This window comes from Numenius arquata, chromosome 12 (assembly GCF_964106895.1).
Source record: "Numenius arquata chromosome 12, bNumArq3.hap1.1, whole genome shotgun sequence".
Taxonomy (NCBI): Eukaryota; Metazoa; Chordata; class Aves; order Charadriiformes; family Scolopacidae; genus Numenius; species Numenius arquata.
In genome coordinates, this window is record NC_133587.1 from 34692344 (window position 1) to 34716890 (window position 24547).

Sequence of the window (24547 nt, forward strand, 5' to 3'; positions counted from 1 at the left end):
ACAGGATTTGGTATGACCTTTCTTCGTGTTGTAGATGTGGTTTGTGTAGTCTAAGCTGTTTTGTATTCAGTGAGAGAGAAACCAGTGTGCCCTCCTTCTGCAGATGCTGTTCTCCTGGCACACTGGGTGCAGGAGCCATGACCTGATGCAGTGTCTGGGCTGCTTTTCTGGGGTACCTCCTGCAGCTACTGTTGCTTTGTTGCTTTCTAGGGGAAAGGTGGGAAAGCTGGCAGGAGATGGAGAGGGACAGTTCCTCTGTTTCCCACTCCCGGCATCATGCTCTGGTAGCATTTGTCTGAACCTTTCATTTCTGGTACTCCCAGACACCTCACCAGTCGGCTTTTAGCTCCAATTGCTGTGCCCAGTCCTTTCTGTCCCTGATCCACTCGAAGTGCTGTGCATTTGTGAAGTGCTTAACTCGGACAACTTGCCCCTGAAACAGTAAACTGAAAATACATCAAATGAAACACCTCTCATTTGTGGTCAGAAGCTTTCTGAACACATCACTTTGTGAAAGACATTGTCTGGAGTAATTTTATCTTTACTTCTACCTCCGTGGTGCTTTGTTAAGGGTCTGGTTGACTTAGTGGGACAAAAAAGGATTGGAAATAGCCTGGAGTACAACAATTAAAGTCAGCCCTTCCCTAAAAGTATTCAGTTACAGAAATATTAAAAGTATTTTTCACCCTCCTTTCATTTAAAAACTAAGCTAGTGGTCAAGGTCAGAGCAAACTTAAGGGTGAAACTGTTCAAAAATATCTTTGAATCAAGTTATTCCATAATTTTGACAGTTATACGTGAATGTTTAGGTTTTTTGCAAGCAGGCTTCTCTCCCCACTGGAGTGTGTCATCTTGGTGTTTATTTTTCTAACTTCAGCAGAAAAATGTAAAATAATGTTTATTATAGCAATAGCCAGATTCTGCTCTCTTACTAGAGAGCAAGTGGCTGCAGCCAAGGAAAGCTTTTCTTCAATATTTTTGTTAGATGAGAAGAGGAATTAGTTGGCAGCTAGTGTTAGATTTTGTTCTCATATTTTCCAGTCTAAAGTAACTGGCAACAATCCCTCTTGCTCTGTATCATCTGTTTGCTGGCCTTAATGACTATATAAGGCAATGCTGCCTAAATTAATAGTTCCAAACATAGTTGTTTAATGAGTTTACCAGTCTCAAATTTCTGAGTAATGCATCAAGTTTTTGATGCTGCAAGAGTTCTTACTTTATACAAAACTTTTAAAATACTGTATTTTGATGTTACTATTGTGAAGAAGGTGCAGAATGTTTCATCAGCTTATAAATTATGTCCAAATATGTAAGAGATTTCAAGAGAGAAATATGTACATTGTAATGTTTTGAAGTAGTCTTAAATCTTTGAGCTTCGATGCTGGAGAGAAGTTAGCACTCTGCAAATAGTCAGGGTTTGTAAGGTTTTTTGCAATACTTCTCATTATGTTAACATTATGTGTATTTACCATATATTCTACTTGTCTAAGTGTAGGCTTTCTTACTTTTAGAACAAAATATCCCATAGTTTATTAGTTTGATTTTTTTGATTTGGTTTTAGAAGTGTTTATGGCTTATTGCTGTACTGCAAATTGGTAATTTTCAAAAGCTTGTTCAGTGGCATACTTAATATTGAAGGTCTGTCTTGACCCAACCCTTTTTTCTTTTTTTAAAAACAAACAAACAAAAAAACCAGACCCATGAAAATACCAGTATTATTGTTCTAAAGTAACAATGGCTGAAAACCAGGATGCCTTCCAGGAAACGTGGGCAACTCTTCCAAAGCTCTCATTTTTATATTCAAGCTTTTGCCCTCCACTTGCTGACTTGAGCCCTGCTCTCCCTCTACTCACTTTACAGATTGGGTCTGTCCTGTTGTGTTGATTTATTTGATATTGGTTTAGTTTCATTTAATATTGGCTGCCTTTGGAAAATTCAGTGCTGGATGTGTTTTTCAAAATTATCACTACTGATGAAAATGAGACTCAAAAGGAGCCCTTGTACCAAGGATGTACCCTAGTGAAATGACTGGAAAAAAACCATAAAGTGCTTATGTGGAATGCGGAAGAATGTTGGTTTGATTTGCTTTTAGTTAATCAAAACTGCCTTCTTACCAAATGAGACTGCCAGTATCTTTGCTTCTAACCTCTTTTAAAGGGGTTTGTGGAACACCTAGATAAATTCTGAAGCATAGGTACTGCTATAATAGTATTTGTTAAGAGTTAGTTCTGTTGCTTATGAAGTCGAAGTGATTTCCACTACTTCGTAGACTTATTTGCTGTAACTTACATTTTTGTTAGTCTTTATTTTGGTAACTTAAGGAATGTTTTAATGGCCATCACGGTGCTTGCACAATACCATATTCTTCTCTCCCTGTGCCCTCCCAGTCAGCGTTACTGTCTCTCTCATACTGGTGTTGAAACTTCTGCTCCTGAAGGAAGCTGGTTAAAGGATGTCAGCTGGCAGAATATTAAACACAAAAGAAGCGACAAGTTTTCTGTCCTTCAGATGTATTTGATCATTTTGAGCTGGCTCACGAAGGAGTCAGGAGAATGTCAGTACTAGTGTGAGGCTGTGAACAGAAATGCAGGACTGGTAGAAGGGTAGGAAGCAGTAGAAAGTAGAGGGAACCAACTTGAACTGTAGCTTTGAGTATTTGACACTGGAGAATAGTGAGGTGTACTGGATTTTCGAAGACCGACTGCCATCCTTCTTCTGGTTACCTTAACTCAAAAACTTGCCTGCTCTGTCTCTTGCCCCCACAACTCTACATTTTATCTCTGTAGCAATTGTCTCACTTAAATTTTTAAACAGTTATCACCGAAAAACTACTGTTAAACACAGTTACTGGGCAGAAATGTGCTCTGTTTTCTATAGAGATGATGAAAACTGGTGTGATTTCTGTTTTCTATAATATTGTATGATCAGACCTTGTTTGAGTGGCTGAGTTTATTGTATGTTTACTGGGGAAATACACTGGATAATGTTACTTAAAATTATTACAATAATGTTAGCGCTTTAGCATTGTGGTGGTAATGAGCTGTGCTCTATTACCAGACAAATTCTGGTTTCTGCATGAACATTCACAAGGAACAGAAGAAGGCATGTTAGTCCCCTTCTTATAATAAATTTCTGAGAAGAAACACAACTTATCCCATGGGATTGTATCATCGTGCCCTGTGGCAGACCTTAAATTTGTCCTGCAGAAATCTTATACTTCCATAACTTGATTAGCAGGAAGTTGTTCATCAGAATTTTAAAATACTTTGTGGCTTCTCTTCTGGGAATTATTAGTGCTTATGGCAGCCAAATCAAGCCACAAGGTTGGCAGTGTTTAGAGGCTGCCTTTTGTGCTGCTGTGAACTTCAGTAATGACCCTGTATATTCTACATTCCAGTACATTCTTTTCCCTTTGTACAGGCATCTAGGGTATTGAGAACACCAAATATGTAAAAACGCTCATCAAATTTTAGCCTGCCTTTTCTTATTGGCTGCAGGGATAGATAAGCTTTTTTTTAAACTCTTTCAGTGTAACACAGAAGAAATAACAAAAGAATAAATTGTGAATTTCATAAAATAAATGAATTTTGGTGCAGAACTGAAAGCAGTGGTCCATCCCACTTGTATGCCATGCAGCCAGTATAATTCCATGGCTGAACAGAATAGAAGAAAATGAACTGAGATATTACTGTCTCTGTTCAGAAGAGTAAAAGCTCAGTTGTGTGATTCACTTATAAAAATGACTCCTCCTTGTCTATTACCTTCAGTGGTGTGTTGTACCAGGAAGCTTAGAAAGATCACTACTTGCTGGACTTGTTTTTTTTTTCTATTGCACGTAATAATGAAAGGAATTGTAAGTCACATCTTTACAATATTCTGTTTCTTGCATTATAACAAAAGATGAGTCAGTCCTATCAATTCTGTCTGATTTGTATTCTTCATTTTCCCATTTAGTTAAAATCAGCTTCACAGGCTGTTGATCTTCACAGAGTTTTAGGAAGATTGTTCTGTTGCTGTTTGTTTAAACATAAATGAACATCAGAATTAATCTTGTCTCTGCTACTTGTGCATCCTGATACTTGTTCTCTGTTGCATCTAACTTATTCAGGGATTTATCAAACTCATTAATGTAGAAACAGATTGAAGTAGAGCTTTATGTGTTTACTGTAACATCTGCATGGCTGTTTCCCCAACAGTGAAATTGAATAATGTGTATTTATTCAATTGCATTATTTTGCTTTATCAACACTGAAATACACACCTTGCATATTAGGTGCTCTTGACCTTTTTCATAGTCTTATGAAATTGAAGAAGCAGCATAGTAATTAGCAAATTCTTTTGTTTTGTTTTCCAGTTCTATTTACCATCACTTTTCCAGATGATTAATAAGCATTACACGCAACCAACTTTCTCTGTCTCTTACATATAAAGAATATATGGGAGCTTTCCTTTTCTGTTTTTTGTAAGCTCTCTCTGGAATAAGCTTTGGAAACTTTACACTTTTCATGATGCTTCTGCCACTGTGTTATGTAGGTAAATTCTGGTGTTCATGGGTGTGAGGGCTTTTTTTTAAGCATACTTGAAAGTCTCAAATACTGTGAATAAAAGATGTAAGGAAGGAAGGAAATAGCAAACACAGGAAAACTCAGTAAGTATTTAGAAGTCATAGCTTATGCTGGAATTTACACCATATAACATGATATACAATATGATTCTACATGCTATCCGGTCTTGCTTGAATGTTTGATAAATTCCAAAATTACATATCCCTGTGATGAGACCTTAAGTCAGCCAGCGTTTTGAGGTACCTCAAAACACTTTTAATCACTGGATTTTCTTAAATCGCAAAATAGGGTAGGTTTCAAAACAGATCTTGGCTCTAATATTTGAGTGAAAGTAAAGTCTGAAAACTAGTTTTGAGTATTTTTCCATATGGGGTCCTTGCTCTGTTGCAAGAAAGGCTAGGAGAAGGCATTTCAGCAGTGCCCTTGTCACTGTCTCCCCGTCACTCTAAACGCTTTTCTGCTCAGTAGGTTCAGCTGCTCTTGGGAGAGATGTATCTTCTGGCTCTTAACGTAATGGTGCCCAAATCGGACATCCGGTAGCCCAGCATGGAGCAACTAGTAACTTTTCTTACCTTCATCTTGCCTTCATCTCCCCTTCATGCTGTGGACAGCTTCACTGTGAACTCAGCATATAAGTAGTCCTTTGTGTGTGTTAGCAGTTCCAAACTTTATTTTACTGTGTATCCAGACTCTTGTGTCTGCCTCATCAAATCACAGCCCTCTGGCTACCTTTACTACCAGCTCAGGGCCTAAACCAGTAAGCCTAGGACAGCCCATGAGCACGAGCTCTGGACAAAATCCGTATTTAAATGTAGACGTGTTTTGTTGGTGGAATAGCAGGTGCAATAACAGTCACTGTACCCTATGAGTATGAAGATGTCTAATCAATTTTAAGCTATTAACGATGTTGGACAACCACTGGTTCCCCACATAAAGATTTTATGTTCCTTTCCTCCAACTTTGATAACAAAATATTGACAGGAGTAAGAAGGGTTTGTGTCTTGGTATGAGTATGCTTTAGTGTGTGTTGCACAGCTCTCAGTTCAGAGCCTTGGTAAGACAGAAATTTCTTGGTTTTCAGGGAGGAAACATAATTTGTTTTCACTGCTCTGGGCAGGGGAAGAACTGAAAGAGCTTTGAGTCACACGACATACACTTTCCGATGAAGCAGTCAGTACGTAACTGGTGTCTGAAACCTCGCTCTAGGCCAGAGAGCTGGCTGGTAGCAGTCTCTGCAAGGCAGATCTCCTCTCTGGGTTGCAGTGTGTTGTGGAAAGGCACTGCATCATTCCTGGCTCCTGGCAGAGTTTCAGTCGGTGACAAATCCTTAACGCAGTTTTTCCAGTGCCCTGTTAGTTCTGCTGCAGAGAACCAGCTGGCATTCCCCGAATTTAGCTAAACTAAGAATTATGCATTGCTCAAAGTGGTGGTAGAGAAGGAAATGATATTGTTGAGCTATTTTGGAGACTTATAGGCCAAAACCCTTTTTTAAGTGTGGAATTTTTTATATTCGGTGCTTCAAAAAATGATTCATCAGCTGGCAGTCTTTTGCTTCCTCACTTTTTCTCCATAGGGTTCTTTAGTTTGATGAAGTGGTGGCATTGCTTTAACTTACTGTCAGAACCACAAGTTAGGGGACCTTTTTTCCCTCTAGAAAGCCATGGCATGGTAATGCCCAAAATATGGAATGAAAAGCCTTGTTATTTGGCAGGACTTTGGCTGGAAGGGCTCCCTCTTGTGTATCAAGCAGTACTGTAGATTTGACTACTTTCTTCTCTCCTGTGAGTTTCTCTGCTGTCAGTGCTATTTCCAAACTACTGCAGGTAAAAATGGTTTTTACCTGAACTTGGGGTTGCTTTTTGGAAAACTCTTCTCATGTTGCAAAAGGTATATCTAATGCTGAAGTCTGATTAAGTTTGGGATCCAAAAGTGCAGACAGGAAACAACCTTACTGAGAGGAATGTGGGAGGTGAGGGGGGGAAGAACACCAAAACAAACAAACAAACAAAAAAATCCATGAAAAAAAGCATCTGTCTCTAATATCTGTAGACTAAGATTAGAGAGTGTGTGCTACTGCAGTGCTATTAGTGTGCTTCATTGCTGCAGGGCTCTTCTGGTGGAACTGGAAAGGAAGTGCTATCGTGAGTAAATGTGGCAAATCCTGTCTGCAAGGAAAACTTACCTTCAAAGCCCCAATAGTTAAAGCATAATTTATGCCATGAGTCTGAAGGCTTGTATTCCTTCCAAAACATTTCATGGCTTAAGATTTATTTGCGAAGCTCTTCCAATAATCCTGTACAGTGCTTAGCCTTAGGAGCGTGTTTTAATTTCTTAGCCCCAACTTTGAATGGAAAAGGATTTGTCTTTAACATTTCTGAAACTGACTTCTGTCTTTCTATTTATTCCTGTACAATAAGTGGATGAATAGAATTTTCTGATAATAGATGTACTAATTGCATTTCTTGTCTCAATGGCCATGCTTAGTAGCACTATTTTTTCAATTTCTTTGTGTAATTATTTTTTTACATTTTTCATGGTCTCAGGACTGATGACAGAATGAATCAGTAGCCTTGTTTTTGAGAAGAAGTGTGTAATAAAGTATTGACAGTGAAATTGTACCATAGGCACTCTGTGTTTCATAAGCTGTGCTGCAACATTTTGAAATGCTTTTTGGTCATATAATTTGAAAATTTTTCAGTTCTCAATGGTATCTTATATGTTGTTCTTTGTTTTGGGTTGTGGCTGTTATTATAAAACCCACTATGATAGATATTTCAGTCTAGTGTAGAAGTTTCTCAATGCTGAATTTCAACATGCATTATATTGCTCAAGTCATAGGAGACAGCACAAGACTCTTCCCTGTGAACTGCTCTATGCAATATACTAAACAAAGCATGAAAAAAATCAACATGAAATGCAAATATTTTTGCATTTTCTACTTATTCTGAAAACAGTATGCAAAACTGTTAAATACAGGAGGTAGGTATGAACGTCTTAGGATAGAGGCCACTTTTTTGAGGTATTTATGGTGTGTATTTGCCTTCTAATTTGCCTATGAAAAAGGGAAGAAATCATGTAATAAACTGGGTTCTTTATCTAAAAACAGTATAAAATTACTTTTTCTAGACCCTTCCAGACATAGATTTTTAAAGTGTTACCTAATGTGGTATCAAAACTTGTGATTAGAACGTGAGAACTACTGTGAAAACACAAGTTGTGGTTGGTCTTATCAACTACTACCAAGCTACTTATATTACTTAAACATTTGTTAGATTGCAGGAGTGAGGAAGTAGCACAGTGCTGGTGAGGCACATCTAGAGTACTGGGTCCAGTGCTGGGGTCCCCAGTACAAGAGCGAGATGGACCTACTGGAGTGAGCCTAACAAAGGGCTATGGTTAGGAGGATGGAGCATCTCTCATATGAGGACAGGCTGCAAGAGCTGGGTTTGTTTAGCCTGGAGAAGAGAAGGTTTGGGGGGGATGTTGTTAATATATATATAAATACCTGATAGGGGAAGTAAAGACCATGCAGACAGACCCTTCTCAGTGCTTTCTAGTGACGGGACAACAGGTAACGGGCACAAACTTAAATACAATGAATTCCTTTTAAACACAAAAAATTGTTATCATTTTTCTTGTTTTTTAACTGTAGGGGTGATAGAACACTGGAGCAGGTTGCCCAGAGAGGTTGTGGAGTCTCCATCCATGGAGATATTCAAAGCCTAACTGGACACAGCCTTGAGCAACCTGCACAGCTGATCCCACTTTGAGAAGGAGTGTTGGACTGGATGATCTCCAGACATGTTTTCCAACCCCAACTATTCTGTTTCTATATCCTAATGGATCTCAAATGAAACTAGGTGCCTTTGTATGGTCAGTTAAATCACTATTTTTACTCTGAGATTCCAATTTTTACTCCCAGCATTCATCTCAATTCTTTTGACTTTAAAAATATCCTAAAAAGTAATTAAAAAATCAATTAAAAAATTAAAAAATAAAGAAAAATAATTAAAAAATCATATATTAGTACTATTGCAGCTAGTGCATTTATCAATGGCAATTCTGAATCTGTTGTATCTGTCGCTTCAATAAATCATCTGTTTTCAACTTTGTGAAACTGTCTCAGTGAAAGTCCTTGGAGGGGCTCTGAAAGGCAAATGTCAAAACTATGCTTATAATGTGACATTTGGGCAGAAGATAAAAGTGCTTTGGAATATTTTGTGCAATGGAAACCAAAGCCTGGCTGTAAAGTTTTCAGTTTCCCAGTTGAGGGAACTCTCCGCTTATGCAGAAATCAAGTGTGCTGGACGTGACGTTAAGGGAAAAGTAAATTAAATTTGAAAAGTTTTCTGAAGATGCTCATATCTATAGCACTGTCTCACATTTCACCATCGCATTCATCATTTCGTTTGTATCCTTCGGTTAATTTATTGCATATTCATCCAGGGTTTGTATCACTTCATAAGTGGAAAACTAAATCCAAGACTGTCGATATTTATTGCATATTTTAGAATGACTGTTGTTACAAGTCACAAGAACATGATCTGCTTCATTATTATGCAATATGCTTTAATTATTAATTTTTACCACATTGTTCACTTAACACTTTTGAGTGTTTAAAAGCCCTTTATTTTATAATGAGAACAAATATCAACTTCACAGATATGAATAATTGCAGAGTAGCCATCTGACATTGTTTTCATCATGTAAAAGAGCAAAGAGACCATAACTGTTCACCTTGTATTTATAGAAGTTAGGGTTTTAGAGATATTCCAGCCTTTGGGTAAGGACAGTGTTCATTAAAATTTCTAGAGTCCAAAAATCAATTACTTTATCACAGAACTTATGTTTTGAAAGCTATTTATTTCAACCTGTTCATGCAATTTGGTTGCTAGAGCTACTATTACAGTTGGAGAATGTCTTTCTTAATAATGTTATCTTGTTTACCTCCAATGTTTTGTACATCTGGAAACATGAACTTGGAGATTCAGATTTATATTAAATAGTATCTGGTGCTGTATTTAATTTTGTCCTGCAAGATAATTTGTTTCACTTTGTCCTGCAAAAGAATTTTAATACACAGAATCAAGTAAATAAATGACTAAGTGAGAGGAAGTCTTTGGAACATACTAGTTATAAAGACAAAATATCTTAATTGTGGAATGTAATTACCAGCAGACAAATAACATTTTTCGTTTTCAGTTTGCCCAGTGGTGCATTTCACCAATGATGTAAAGGTTAAAACAGAAGCTTAACCAGCAACTAATGCAAGAAGTGTTTTATCTTTGTTTCTCTATGCCCTAAACTGCAAAAAGAACTTACTGCTATTTAGTAAAATGTTAAAAATTCTGTTACTTTTCTACCTCCTCTGACGTATTATTTTCTGTGTCTGTTGGGGATATTGTGCTGAAAAGTAAATAAAAAGGAAAAATTAACGTTCTGGTGAAACTTGCAAAATATAGTTTTAGAAATCTCTTAAAAATCAACCAAAGTTTTCACAGTAGCATCAGTTCTGCAGTATCTTATTAGAAAGGTCCTGTTATTCCTAAAGCCACAGAATTAAGCTTATAGGAACCATGTTACTCGTAGTTCGGTGAATTGTCTGAAGCTTTACATTTTGGTTCCCTGTACAACTGCTATTTTATTGTGGATACTTTGGGAAAGTGTTTTTAAGGGTCAGAGTGGAACAATAAAAATGTTAATTTTTTTTTCCCCGCTATCATAACTTCATCTTTATTGTATCTGTTGAGATATTTAATATGATTCCTGGGAGAAAATCAGTATATGCAATGTATGGATAAAGGAAATACTCTGTAATTGGCAAAGGGAAAATGGCGGTAGCAACGGCATAATTAAATATAATAAAGTCTGTACAGAAATCCATACTTTTCCTGGCAGAAATGTATTGTTTACTGCATTTTACCCACACAATATAAAATAATGCAAAGTAAGAAAATGAATTGAATAGAACTAAACCACTAAGTTAAGCTGTTGTTCTCTCTTCAGCTCTTCTCTTCTGTCTGATGCTGTAACGACAGAGTGAAAAATTGTTTTGACTTTCATTCATTCTTTCAGTGTCTGGGAAACATGAATATCCTGAAGGGTTTAGAAAATTGCATTTAAAAGAACCAAACAGATAAATTGTAATGATCTGTATAAATTTATAATTCTTTTGTTCTTGGTGCCTTGATTTCTAAATGTTGAAATATAGCAGATATCCATTGTTCTCCTTCTGGTTGATGGAGGTAGTGGAAAAGCTTCTTTCAGTCACCTACTGGAGTTTAAGTTAGATGCCTGTATTAGAGGAGTCTCTGTTTCTGTTTCTCTCCTGCCTATACTGAGACATTTGAATGTAATACGGTAAAAGAAGGAGGCTAAGGAAAACCTTGCAGCAATTTTCTGAATGGATATCAGCAGGGAAAGTGCTAATGTTAAGCATTCTGTTGAAGTCTAGGTTTATCCACCCTTCTGAATGGCATAGTTAGGAAGACACTAATCTTATTGCCTGAGTGGGACCAAATGTTTGTGTTCTGTTGTAATATGTTCACAGACTCATAGAATAGTTGAGGTTGGCAGGGACCTTTGAAAATCGTCTAGTCTAACCCAGTTGAGGAAGCAGGGCCACCCAGAGCGGGTTAGCTGGGACTGTGTCCAGATGGCCACTAAAATGATCAGGGCGTTGGAGCACCTCTGCTATGAGGACAGGCTGAGGGAGCTGGGGTTCTTCAGTCTGGAGAAGAGGAGGCTCCGGGGAGACCTCATAGCAGCCTTCCAGTACCTGAGGGGGCCCTACAGGAAGGCTGGGGAGGGTCTGTTTACAAGGGCCTGCAGTGACAGGACGAGGGGCGATGGTTTTAAGCTGGAGAAGGGGAGATTTAGATTGGATATTAGGAAAAAGTTCTTTACTATGAGGGTGGTGGAACACTGGAACAGGTTGCCCAGGGAGGTGGTTGAGGCCCCTTCCCTTGGGATATTCAAGGTGAAGCTCGACGAGGCCCTGGGCAACCTCATCTAGTTGGGGGTGTCCCTGCTGACTGTGGGAAGGTCGGACTAGATGACCTTTGGAGGTCCCTTCCGGCTTGGACCAATCTATGAATCTACAAATCTATGGCTTTTGAGTATGTCCAAAGGTGGAGACTCTACAACCTCTCTGGACAACCTGTGCCAGCCCTTCCTCACCCTCACAGTAAAAAGTGCTTCCTGATGTTCAGAGAGAACCTCCTGTGTTTCACTTTGTGCCCATTGCCTCTGGTCCTGTCACTGGGCACCACTGACAATAGCCCAGCTCTGTCTTCTTTGCACCCTCCCTTCAGGTATTTATAGACAGTAATAAGATGTCCCTGAGCCTTCTCTTCTCTGGGCTAAACAGTCCCAGCTCTCTCAGCTTTTCCTCATAGGAGAGATGCTCCAGTCCCTTAATTACCCTCATGGCCCTTTTTTGGACTCTCCCCAGTATGTCCATGTGCTGAGGAGCCCAGAAATGGGCAAACTGTTCCAGGTGTGTCCTCACCAGTGCTGAGCAGAGGGAAAGGATCACTTCCCTCACCCTGCTGGCAATGGCTTTCCTAATGCAGTCCAGGATGGCATTAGCAGCCTTTGCGGCAAGGGCATGTTGCTGGCTCGTGTAGGTTCTTGCAGTACATCCCATGATATGTCTTGCCTTTTTGTTTTGGAATATTCAGTTATTAAATCTTACTACCTTTTCTGTTGAAAGAATAATTATTTTTTTCTGCTTAATGGTTTGTTACAGGTAGGCTGGGTGCTTCATAGATAATGTTGTTGAAATATTTTGCCACCATTACAAAAGTACATTAAGTAACAGTGCTCTTTATGTAAGCAAATACATTATGTGTTATCTTCAGTGGAAGTATTCACAAGGGAAATCACTAACTAAACTATTAGCAGATCCTTTGTAAAAGAATAGTATGTACTTTTTTTTTTAATGGAAAATTAATGTAGGGTGATTATTCTTGCCTGTTTCTCTGTAATTCACAGCTTTTGGAAATTAACTGGACTGGACTGACCAACCTTCTGGATGTTCCGGGACTGAAGTGAGTAAACGTAAACCAGTGTTTGATATTCATCCACTCCAATAAACCCCAAAAAATCTGAAGACCACGGGCTAAATAATTTTAGGTTAAATTACTCTGAGCAGTTATGTATTAATTTAGAATTATATGAAATTGCGCAATTGGCAGAAGGTAGTGATTTCACTACAAGTGAAAGTACATTAAAAGCATATCTGGTAGGTCTTACTAAAAACATTCTGAAAAGTTAATTTTTAATCTGCTTTTTTTAGTGTTCTCAGCCTTTCCAGATTCCCAGAATCTTGTGTATTTCCTGTATACAGCAGAAAGCCTTATTTTTCACACCAGTGAGCTGACAACATCTTGGTTTATGGCTTTGTCCACTGATACATCTCTAGTTGCTTGCGTAAAGGTAGTTAGAAATATCTCAAGACAGTAACCAAATTAAATAAACTTTCTAATCTCTTTGAGTACTTAGTTTTGAAGCTTTCAGTTTACTATGTGAAGATCAAACGGAGTAGCAAAAATATAGCTAGAAAAAATGCTTGGTGTATTCAGAGCTTTTCAAAATAGTACATTATAAAACACCAAAGAAAAAAGCAGAAGCAGAGGTGAAAATCAAGTTTCTTTGAATCATTGTAATCCCAATAAGGTTAAATCCCCATGAATATATTAATAATTATCAAGTTGTAATGGTTACCTAGGGGCTTTTTAATATTGAGACAGTGGCTAAGGGGATAATGGCAGATCTGATACACACTTGAATTTTGTGTCTAATTCTTCTATTGAATCCCATACTCACAAGAGTTGGCTGACTCCAGAATTTTTTTTTTTATTGTTTGAAAACAAGAGTTTGAATTTAGGTATTAAATTAATCCTTTAGTGCTCAGTTGCATGCCCGAAACAATTTTTGCTTTACTTAGACATGTGAAGCTATTGCATGAACAGTTTGAAATTAGAACTTGCATTAAGTGGGTTAGTGGCTGCAAGAATTGCTTATGATTCAAGCCCACTAAAGACCGCCTCCAAGGAAAGGGGTTTTCTTCATGAGTGAGAGAATGGCTTCCAAAATACAACTTCTGAGTAACAATTTGCTATTTTGACATTACACTAATAAGTTTACATTTACTACTTAAACTTACCGGGTTCCTGAGATTCATATCATGCTACATATTTGCCTGACTACAAACAGAAAACCTCAGATGTAAACAAAGTCTTGCTAAAAATCTCAAGTTTATAGTTTCCAGAGCAACCGAGCTTGGCCACATATGCAAATAATGGTGCCATCTACATGTAGTATAGTTTCTATAGTAACTGTAACTGAGGTGACTCATGCTCTGCCTTACCAAGAGATTTCTTCAGTGCTGTATTTGTTTTTCTTATCTGTATAGATAGATTGTATATTTTGGTACGACAGCTTGACATATTGTAGTTGTTATAAACAATGATGAGCAAGAGATTGCTGCCACCACAGGTAACTTTTTCGTCCTGTGGCTGTTGGCTGCACACTAAACTACTTGTACTTTGTATGGAAATGTTTTCTGCTAAATGAATTTCTGCATTTGCTGCTGGAAGCTTCCCTTTTAGCTGTTAACAACTTCCATTGCTCTTTGTATATGACTCCACAAGGAGAAGGACACAGAAGTAATTCATATTCCATCATTAGCATAGCTTATGGAGGAGTGGAATTAAAATCTCTGTGAGGAGGAGCCAGGCTGTGAGAATACTCACGTGCTGTCAGGAGGGAAAGTGGATGCCGGGAAGGTGAATTCTGTTACGGTTGCTTGAGCTATAGTAAAAATACTCTGTGCAGTCAGAGATGTGCTGTCTCTACGGTATGAATAAAGACAACATAGGAAAAATACATAGCTGCTTATTTGGTCACTAAAAATTAAGTAGAGCTAAATAGAGAGCAATACAACAGAGTGGGTAACTGCCAATTATTTTACTGCAATGAAATGAGCTTTTGAAGACACTTAAACTATCTGAAGCCTTTCACACTTCTCTCATGTTTATGAACTGAAAAAATAATTGTACTTAGAATCAATGACTTGGAGTTTACAATCTTAATAAGCTCTTTACCGATGATGCATCAATATAAGGGTTTAAATTGGTACATCTTTCTCTCTTGCTTGATCAGTGATTTGAATCTTTTCCATGGGTCAGAGCTCTTAGTTTAAGTAATAAAATAATAAATAAGATTGTCATTTTTGCCTTGTATTCATGAAGAATACTTTGGAGCTGGGAGCATCCCAGTTGGCTAATATTTGGTTAGATAAGTTTTAAACAGCTTGAAAGTCTCGTGTTCGTTTAGAATTCATTTAATTCATTACTTAGAATACCAAAGACCATAACTTTTTCAGCTCCCTGTTTTTAAAGCTGGAATATCTGCTACCTCCTATGAATCCAGTTTCTCTGTGTAAAATTCTGTGAAATTCCATTAATGCTGGTTCACTTTTCATATTAATTTCTCAGATGTTTTGGTGAACTCAAGCATTTGTGTTGGGATAAAATTGTGGGACTGACCTTTGGAATCACAGAGTTGGGGTTTGGTCCTAGTATAAAGGATTGTGAATCCTCCAAGTGACAGGGCTCTGTTGTGCTTCAGGCTTTCTCTTATTTAAGGACATCTCCTGTAGCTCCATTTGAACATTAATCAATCCCTGAACCTTTTCCTAGTCTAGGATAGGTTTGTTTATGCTTATAGCTTATTTCATAATGTTTGTGAAGAGAGAAGAGCACGATAACCTTTCTTCTGAGGCATTGCAGGTACCACTGTCTCTCTTGCACTGCTCATTTGCTTTCTCTGACCTAGGTCACTTAGTTTTCTATATTAATCACCTGTTCTTAAGGCGTGTGCTTTACTGAGCGTAAAGGCAGAGCTTTTTCTTCTTGCCAGGTAGGGACACTAACAAAAAGCATGAACAAAAAACCAGCTTACCTGATCTCTCTCCTGGAGCTTCATCATCAGACTTGGATTTTGAAAAGTGTGATTATTGCTTGTGTAGTTACCATCGCCTCAGCTTTTTTTGTTTTCCTTTTAATGTTAAGACTGTTTGGGATGTTTATCTTAAATTTTTAATTCAAGTCTAAAAAAATAATGGGTTCTATTTTCTTGGCTCATTTTAGAGAACGTCTAACCTACATAAGTTGAAAATTTGATGCTTAGCAAAACTGAACTGAGAAATTTGAAAAGCAACATATGTTACCATGACTAAAGGAAGCTACGTATTTTCAAATAACATAATTATCTTCTTGTAGTGATTGTCTTGAAAGACTATATTTTCTAAGGTTTGGTGTTCATGTAGAATAAAAATCTTTGTAAGTATATCTGGATAAGCTCTGCAAGAAAGCAAGGGAAATGAAGGCTCCTCTTTAGGACAGATGTGAATTAACTCAGAAGTTGAGAGGAAACTTTTCCTCTGAGCAATATCTTAACATGGTCCAGCGTTGCTTCTTTTAGAGAATAAACGGAGGTCTGCACAGACCTGTCTGTTGATCTTGATGCAGTTTTGATCTTCTTCTGTTCCTCTTGTACTGGATGCCAGTGGAAGTAGGCAGCCAAGGGGATGTAGGCTGTACAGGTAGCCAGTCTCTGGCATGAAAGATCAGTACGACTTTGAAATAGGCCAGATTGTATTTAATGGGTTAATTCTATTACCCATCTCTACCATAATGTGTTTATCAATCACCATGAATTTTTCTTCCCAAATTAAAATGTAATATACATTTCACTGCAGTTTTTGTGCTTGTATGTTAGCTGCTGAGTCAGAGCTACTCCCAACTGGAGACTGAGTCTTAGGAAAACTTCACAAGGTGATTACACACACGTGCTTATTCTGAAAAATGTTCTAAATAATCAAACATTATTGGCATCTTGATTCCATAAAGACTGTAAAAGGAAAATCATAAGGTGTATTTTGGGAGAAATCATTCATCCCTGAAGGGGATGCCAGCTTTAGTGAGAGTGCATGTGCATTTGAGAATATCTCAAGTACTTTTATAATTTTCTCTCTGAGCCTTTGTACATACCCCTAAAATCTTCCTGGGTACTTGTCTTCCATGCTGAGTTGTACCACTCCAGTTCTACCTTTCTGCCAGTGTAGGCAATGTGTGTAACCAACGGCATTGGCCTGACAACCTTCTGATTTGTTGCCAGTTCACACCCAAACTGGGTGAACTTGTAGCTTAGAAATCTTTTTCTTTTCTGTGTTTGTGGGGAAGTATGGGGTTGGGTGTTTAAATGATTCATTACCGATGTGATTGTACTGCCACTCCCTTTGCCAGAACAAAACCTGTTTTGCTTCCCCAGGCTACATTTTACTCGGCCACAAGCGTGTTTGTTTTAAATGGTGGTCCTCCCAGCTCAAGAGAACTTGTTTCATAACAATGAGGGCATGGTTAGCCAAACTTTCAGGGACAGTTAAATCATTATTGAAATACAAAAGTAGATTAACAGTTAACATCTGCTTGGTTATATGCAATGCAGGCAAGAAAACTTAAGCAACAGCCTTTTACCCTGGGTGGCTTTAGAATGGGGAGTGCGAGGGGAACTTGGTGGTGGCAGGGAAATGAGAACTTCATATTCATGTCTGTGGTTTCTGCTATTCGGTGTCAGCTGCTTCCACCTGGCGGCCGTTTTGACAAGAATCCTTTATTTAAAAAAAAAAAAAGTGTTTAAAAAGCAGATGTGTCTTCTACCTCCCCAAAAAGGCAAATGTTTTCCCCATTTAGGTTGTTAAGCAGAAAAAGGAATATATTAGTGTGACATAACATGTGTTTAATTCTCATGAAGTAACTGAGGATTATTTTCTCCAACAGTGGCTTATCAGATACAATAATATTGGATATAATATCCAACTACCTTGTCCTTCCAAATAGAATTACAGTCCCCCTTGTCAGTGAAGTGCAGATTGCTCAGTTGCGGTTTCCTATACCAAAGGTAAGCATGTTTCTGTTAATACTAATGGTTTGGCATTTAGGTTTTTCTGTAGTAGTAACTGTTAAAAGATATGCACATCTGTGTGAATTTCTAAATATAGTTATTGCAGTAGTACAAATTATTGTGAATCCAGTCACTTAAAATAATTGATTTAATTTATAAATGATTTCTGTGGAGTTAATATTTCATAATAATGCCAAGAAGGACTTTTTGTTTTACTAGAATCTTAAATGTATTACTTCTTAAAACATAGTTCCACTGTAGAGACTAAAAATTAAGTAGCACATTTTGTATTATCACTGCAAACTATTGGTAGTGCTCTTCACTTGAAAGTTGTTACTACTTATTGCTACTCGCTTCCAGTAGCACAGCTTTCCTTGATATAACTGGCAAGTTTCTGATTTTTTGATGACAGTTTTTCTTTTCAGGAATCTCTTTAGTGCTATGTCTGCTGTGTATGTGGATCATCATTGATATCCCTCCATTTAATGTGTCCAAACTAAGTTTCATGTTAAAGAAATCACAATGGAAATTATAAAACATATATATTGCATAAATTGCAATGGCACAGAGGCTTTCAGATTACTACATAAGCTCATTTTTTCTTTTTTCAGGGTGTTCTAAGGATACACTTTATTGAAGCTCAAGACCTGGAGGGGAAAGATACTTACCTAAAAGGGATTGTCAAAGGAAAGTCAGATCCTTATGGAATCATCCGTGTGGGCAACCAGATTTTCCAAAGCAAGGTCATCAAAGAAAATCTCAATCCAAAATGGAATGAAGTTTATGAGGTATAATAATTAAAAATACCTTGCTGTGTGTTCTGTAAAGTTGTCTTCTAAAGTTTCTTTTGTTAAAGCAGATACTTTGGGGACTTCCTTGAGGAGCTTCTTGATGTCTCCTTCTAAAAGCCCAAAGTTTTGTAACAAAACAGAAATTCTCCACTGATCCATATACTACTTTTGCGTAGGCTAAGCATCAGTAGTTCTGAAAAGCAGCCTAGTCTCTTAAAGCCAGCATTAGCAAATAGCATCTGAAAAGCTTTTATACTTGCTCTGCTCATTAAATTGCATCTTTTTAAAAGCATTTCCTTATTGATAGGTTTTAATACACAGAGGGACTGTAGTTCTATGTTTTACTGTTACTATGCCATTTAACAAAGGTAGTTAGTTTTACCATTGACAGTGCCATCTTACTGTACTTCCAGGCCTTAGTATATGAACATCCAGGACAGGAGCTAGAGATTGAGCTCTTTGATGAAGATCCAGATAAAGATGACTTCCTGGGAAGGTAAATGTTGTGGAGAATATGCTTGTAGGTATTGAAGAGAGATATGAAATATTTTGATGTCATCTTTTTGGGTTGGTTTTTTTTTTGCATTTTATTGCAATTGTAGTTCTGCTACATTACTGTATTTATAAATTCATTATCTTTGTAAAATGGTGGTAGTAAGTAGTAGTAATAGTTCCCTAATTACTTCATATATGTAAATATGTGTATATAAAAATGTACTTGTGTATATACACATCTATATCTTCATATATTTTTCAAAAAATAAGGTAAGTATTGTGGATACCCAGAAAAAAAAAATGGGGGTTTTTCAGTAATTGCACCCTACCTGCTTTTGTAAGCATCACTAAGTCTTAATTATTTCTTCAGGCAACCTTAATATAGCTTTATAGCTCTGTATCTTCTTCATCTCCATGGTTTTTAAATGGCTATCTCACAGTTTATTTTTCTGTAAGAGCTTATCTTAACTATTTGATTAAAGAAAGTTGCTGTAATGCTTTCGCAAACATTACTCACTCTTAGAGTCCATAGGCCTACCTTTAGTGTTTACCCAGAAACATTTCAGGGTTTTAGTCAGCTTCTTTCTCCAGTAATTTGTCACCTTTATTTCTTGCAGAGTTTTGGAGCTTCCCATTGTTGCTTTCCATACAGAGTAGAACTCCCTTATCTTTCCAGCTCCTTCTCTCTTAACAGGAGCAACAGTACCTACTTCTCTTCTCATTAAAATAAAGAAGTAGGTAGTACAAAGGCTTCTTTTCTTTGCACTTCCCTAATCTTACACTGAAGTGGTGGGGGGGAAAAGTGGCATAATGTGTACATCAGCACTAATAAAATCAAAAGCCACGTCAAATGTTCGTGTACTGGCATGTAGTTGTCTGCCCTGTTTAATTTTTAGCAGATTTCGTGATACGTTTTTAGCTTGTGTGAACTATCACTTTTCCAGACAATGCCAAAGCATGAATTTGGTCACAGCGTATGTCCAGGGGCTATTTCCAGTGGGTAATTTGGATGTAGTCACTGCTCTGAGAATTTGGTCATACGTATGTGAGCCATGTTGTGCCAGTTGCCCTTGTAGCTACAAAATGGGCTCTAGTTTAGGCATATTTTCTGTTATCCTGCTTTCATCTTCGTTCAGCCATTTCATTCCCTACTTCTTCCTCTCTTAGGGGCTAAAAGAATAGTATTCTGCTCTTTTGATCTCAGTGGAAGCCTGAATACTCAGCAAGCACAGGGTGGGATTTGAGTTCTGTATTAAATTTTTTGCTTCTTGGCTAAAGTACTGGTTTTTTCTTTCTTTTTTTTTTTTTTTCTAGTTTGATGATAGATTTAATTGAAGTTGAAAAGGAACGTCTTCTAGATGAGGTAAGTGTTCGGTAAGTTTTGGTTTAAAAACCCCATATGTTGTTTATGTAGTTGTTCTCGTATTATTATTTTTTTCCTGTTAATAGTTCCTGTATTTGCATGAATAATGCTATAGAAATAGATTCCTTGATGATCAGTACAGTGGTTTAAGGAATATCTGAACTGGTGAAATCTGAAGAATTTCACTGAATTTTTTAGAATAATGCCATTCTTCTTCTGTCTTGGAGTTTTAAGATTACTAGTTTGCAAAAAACAGTAACATATATTTGGTGAGAGCTTTTTCTTGCAGGAGAATAGTTAATTGCCAAGTTTAACTATTATTAGACTTAACAGACTAATTTTTGTCCTGTATGTAAGAGGGATTGTTATGAGATCTTATGTATTGTTAAGAATTATGTTATGCAGGGTTTGTATTTCCAGAGTATCTTCACAGAACTTAAAGAATTCTCTTGATATTTTAAAAATGCTTTTACTGTATAACATAGAGGTTTGCATGGCTGTTTTTGTTATTCTGTGTTGTAATATTCAGTGTGAAATAGGAAATTTTAAACAATGAATCAGATCTTTTCTGGTTATGCAGACTTCAGCTACACGAAATTTCTAGTAGATCTTAGCATTTCCTAAACATCCTGAAGAGCCAACTGCAATCATGTATTTGTTTGGTGTCAGGTTATTTCACAGTACTTTGCTTAACTTTTAGTGGTTTACTTTGGATGAAGTGTCCAAAGGAAAATTGCATTTAAAACTGGAATGGCTCACATTGATGCCAACTGCTGAAAATCTAGACAAGGTATGAAATTAACAAGTTACTTTTATCCTAATCTTAATTGTTGTGGGGTGTTTTTTGTTGTGGGTGTTATGGGGTTTTTGGGTGGTTGTTGTTTTGGGGGTTTTTTTTGTTAAGTATGTTAGGAATTTAATTCTCTAGCTGTTGTGAGTTTGGATAAACCTGTAACTTTATTGCAAGCTGTTTGTCTTTAGAAATCTAAAACTAGTCATAACTGTCAAAGTACTCTTGTGGCATGGGATTTAAAATGCTTTTGTGGTCCTCTGCTTTTCTCTTAATGTTATGGCTTGAGAATATCAGCTAACATTTTATTAGCCTGGAAGATAAAGTTGGATATGATATTTTAATCTGTCCAGTCTAGAAAAAAAAAATTAGGAAATGGGGTGGAAATTTCCATAAAAATGGGTTTGAAGTATCTATATGAGTCTTGAAAACTTCTTATGCTTCATAGTGTGCATTTGTGAATGTTTGTGTTTTGGGGGATCTTTTAAAAATATTCTTCGGGAACGGGACAGAAATAATAATGTTATTTGATTTTCAGAAAGGCTTACAGTATGTTTTTGGTTTAGGTGCTAACAAGCATTAGAGCTGATAAAGACCAAGCCAATGATGGGCTTTCTTCTGCATTGCTTATTCTCTATTTGGACTCAGCAAGAAACCTGCCCGTAAGTTATATTCTGATGGATACCCTTTTGTCATGGGTATCTCTTGCGTACTTCCAGCATGTTTTGCTTGGTAGTATGGCACACTGCTTTACTAACACACATTATGCCATGTTTTCTATACTTTCTCTCGTTTCAAAACATGTAATGTAAGGTCCACATTTTTAGTCATATAGTATTATAGGTGTATGTTTAATAAAACATTTCTCTTTAATCAGTGTGATTTTTCTTTAAAGAATGCTCCTTTCCTGGACTTTGAAAGGCTGCATGTTTTTATTACACAGTGTTTTCTGTAAATAGTATGGGATTAGCATGAGAAATTTTAAGGAACTGGGGAAAGGCCCACTCGAGTTCAGGTAAACTTGCTTGCTTTGGTTTAGGGTATCTGTGGTAGATTTGAAGGTACTGAAGTCCTCATCAGGAAATTATTACTGTGCAGTTGATGTTGCAGTGGCAGAGTACTTGCATGAGATTTCTGTCAGGTTGTCATTTTGAGTATTGTTTATTTGTTTGTGCAAAACATATAAAACCAAAAAAATTAACGGTACTGTCATTATATGGATTATGTGATGGGGCTGTGAAATAGCTTGTTTATGACAAGCACAGACAGTTTGGTAGTTTTTTTCAGGTTAGTAAAATAAAGTTTCAAGTAGTAAAGCAAATGATAGTAGTAATAAAGTAAACCCTACCATAAATAGATATGTGAATTATAACACTGAGTTTTGCTGCTTTTCAACATTGTTATTAGATGAGAAATTCTGGAAGTGATGACTAAAATACTAATTGGAGAATAAAGTTTTCAAGCCTCAGATATTTTTGTGTGCATTTTAAAATTTCCCTACTCATCTTAAATTTAAGTTAAAATGCTGCATCAAACAGAGTGGTAACAAATGAAAGCTTAGTAGCCTAAACGATTTACATCACTGACTAGCGATTTCACATCTGTTCCAGGGTGTATAGAGCAGTGTTTGGAAGTAGTATTTATAGGTTATTTTAAAAGCTAAAATGATGTAGCTCATTTGGAATAGAGCCCTGCATAATCTTTTTCACCTCACTGTATTGAATTTGAGGGAACTCTGTAACTTAGCAGAAAAAGAGTAGAATTACTCTAGTACAGAGTAAGCAGAAATAGAATTATGGTGTGCTTAACATCAGTTTCAGAACACTGCAATACGCAGAAGTCGTCCATCTGCTATCTCTTTTGTGCACTAGATTAAATTGAACCCATTTCTGTATTTTCTTTTTGACTACTGGACTTTACTCAAACTGTTGTAAGTTTAATATATTTGTTAATATACAGTAAAGCCTCTTACTTCAAATTAATAGTTTAAAGTTCTCTCATCCACAATCTCCTATTTTTTTTCCATACAACTCTAGTTCTCTGTATTAGATTAGCTTTTCCAGCAAATACTCAGGCGCTTTGTCCTAAGTTTAGTTTTTTCCCCTTCCTGTTTTAAACAAACATTCTGTAACATTTTTTCCCTCCTTCAGAAAGGTTAGGCTGCAAGTCTTGAGTTCTACCTGCTGTGGGGGACACTATTTTAATTTAAATGTCTTAATCAGTACTTCTAATCAGTAGATCTCTAAGCTGTAGGGAACAGAAAGAGGAAGTTCTTCGCACAAAGCTGACCAGTTAGGAAATTTGCGAACAGGATCCCAAATTTCTTATTGCTGTGTCTGATGTTCTGTCTACATCACAAAATTGCCTGGGTGGGTTGAGAATAAGGATGGTCGTAATGTGGGACCTGTTTAACCTTCTTTTTTTCTCTTGCTCTACCAGCCCAGAAAAGCAGTTGCTACAACTCTACAAATGACTCAGTATTTAACTTCAACTAATTTTCTTTCCAGAAATATGTTATAAAGAATACAATAGAAATTAGCATTGAACACTTGAAAATTCCATTTACAAGTTTACAACAATAAAATAATACAATATTGTGTTAAATTCAAGTTGTCCAAAACCAGATACAAGAAGGCTTCACAGTTATGTGGTGGGGGAAATATATGGGAAGACATCTTCATGCAGGAGAACTCAAAAGTTTCCTACAGATTCAATAAAGACAAGGCTTAGATAATGTCATGGGGCTGCTAGACAAACTGCAGTGAATTACAGTGAATACAGCTTTTTTAATGTCCATTTGATTCTAATATGGAACAACACTTACCAGACTAAACATGAAAGACTGCTGCCTTCTCATGTTGTGTTCATATTCCCTGATAGGGGTTGGGTAGTGTAATAGCAAAATTATTTGCTCGTTTGGATTGCTTGTATTTATGGGGAACAAAATGTTCAAAGATAATGAAGGGTTAAAACTACACTGACCCTTATTAACAGTTTTTGTCCGCAACTTTGATGTTACAGATTAAATATATTCTGGATGAATAATTACTTTTTATTGCCTTCAAAACAGATTTCTTAATACTTATCACTGGTACACTTTAGATCTCGTCATCAGCCTTGTTTTGTTTGAGTTACAGTGGATATTTTCCAGCGCAGGCCTTTCTTTTGCACAGCTGCATCATAATTGTGGGTTTCTAAGACATTGGGATGATTTATCTAAAATATGTTTAAAGTGAAATAGGAACAGTGTAGAAGGCTGGTCTCTAAATTTACTTAGTTGGATCTGTCATATAAATCTGAACTACAAAGAGGTAACTTGGAAAGTGGGCTAATACCATTGAATAATTAATAAGAAATAAAAAGCAAAAAACTTTTCACCTTGCTGCGCTACAGAAAGTCATTTAACAGATGAAACTATTTGTAATGACAAATATTTACTTAATCTTTGTTATCTGCTGTTCTCTCTGGAATCCTTTGACTGTTTTCCTTAACTTTTTTGTGTAGTAAAGCTGCTTATGCATTCATTCTGCCACAATCCCATCACTCTGCTTTCTCCTTCCATTTCCATCTT

The 24547-nt window shown here is 36.9% G+C and overlaps 1 protein-coding gene across 1 annotated transcript in view; it reads left to right on the forward strand.

Annotated features, from left to right (window-relative positions):
- Positions 1-24547, forward strand: part of ESYT2 (extended synaptotagmin 2) — an 86097-nt gene that overhangs the window by 42080 nt on the left and 19470 nt on the right. The window contains exons 7-13 of the mRNA XM_074157118.1: positions 12561-12616; positions 17414-17534; positions 18149-18325; positions 18742-18824; positions 20138-20186; positions 20887-20976; positions 21543-21638. Of these exons, the coding sequence (XP_074013219.1) occupies positions 12561-12616; positions 17414-17534; positions 18149-18325; positions 18742-18824; positions 20138-20186; positions 20887-20976; positions 21543-21638 (672 nt within the window). The remainder of the gene's footprint in view (positions 1-12560; positions 12617-17413; positions 17535-18148; positions 18326-18741; positions 18825-20137; positions 20187-20886; positions 20977-21542; positions 21639-24547) is intronic.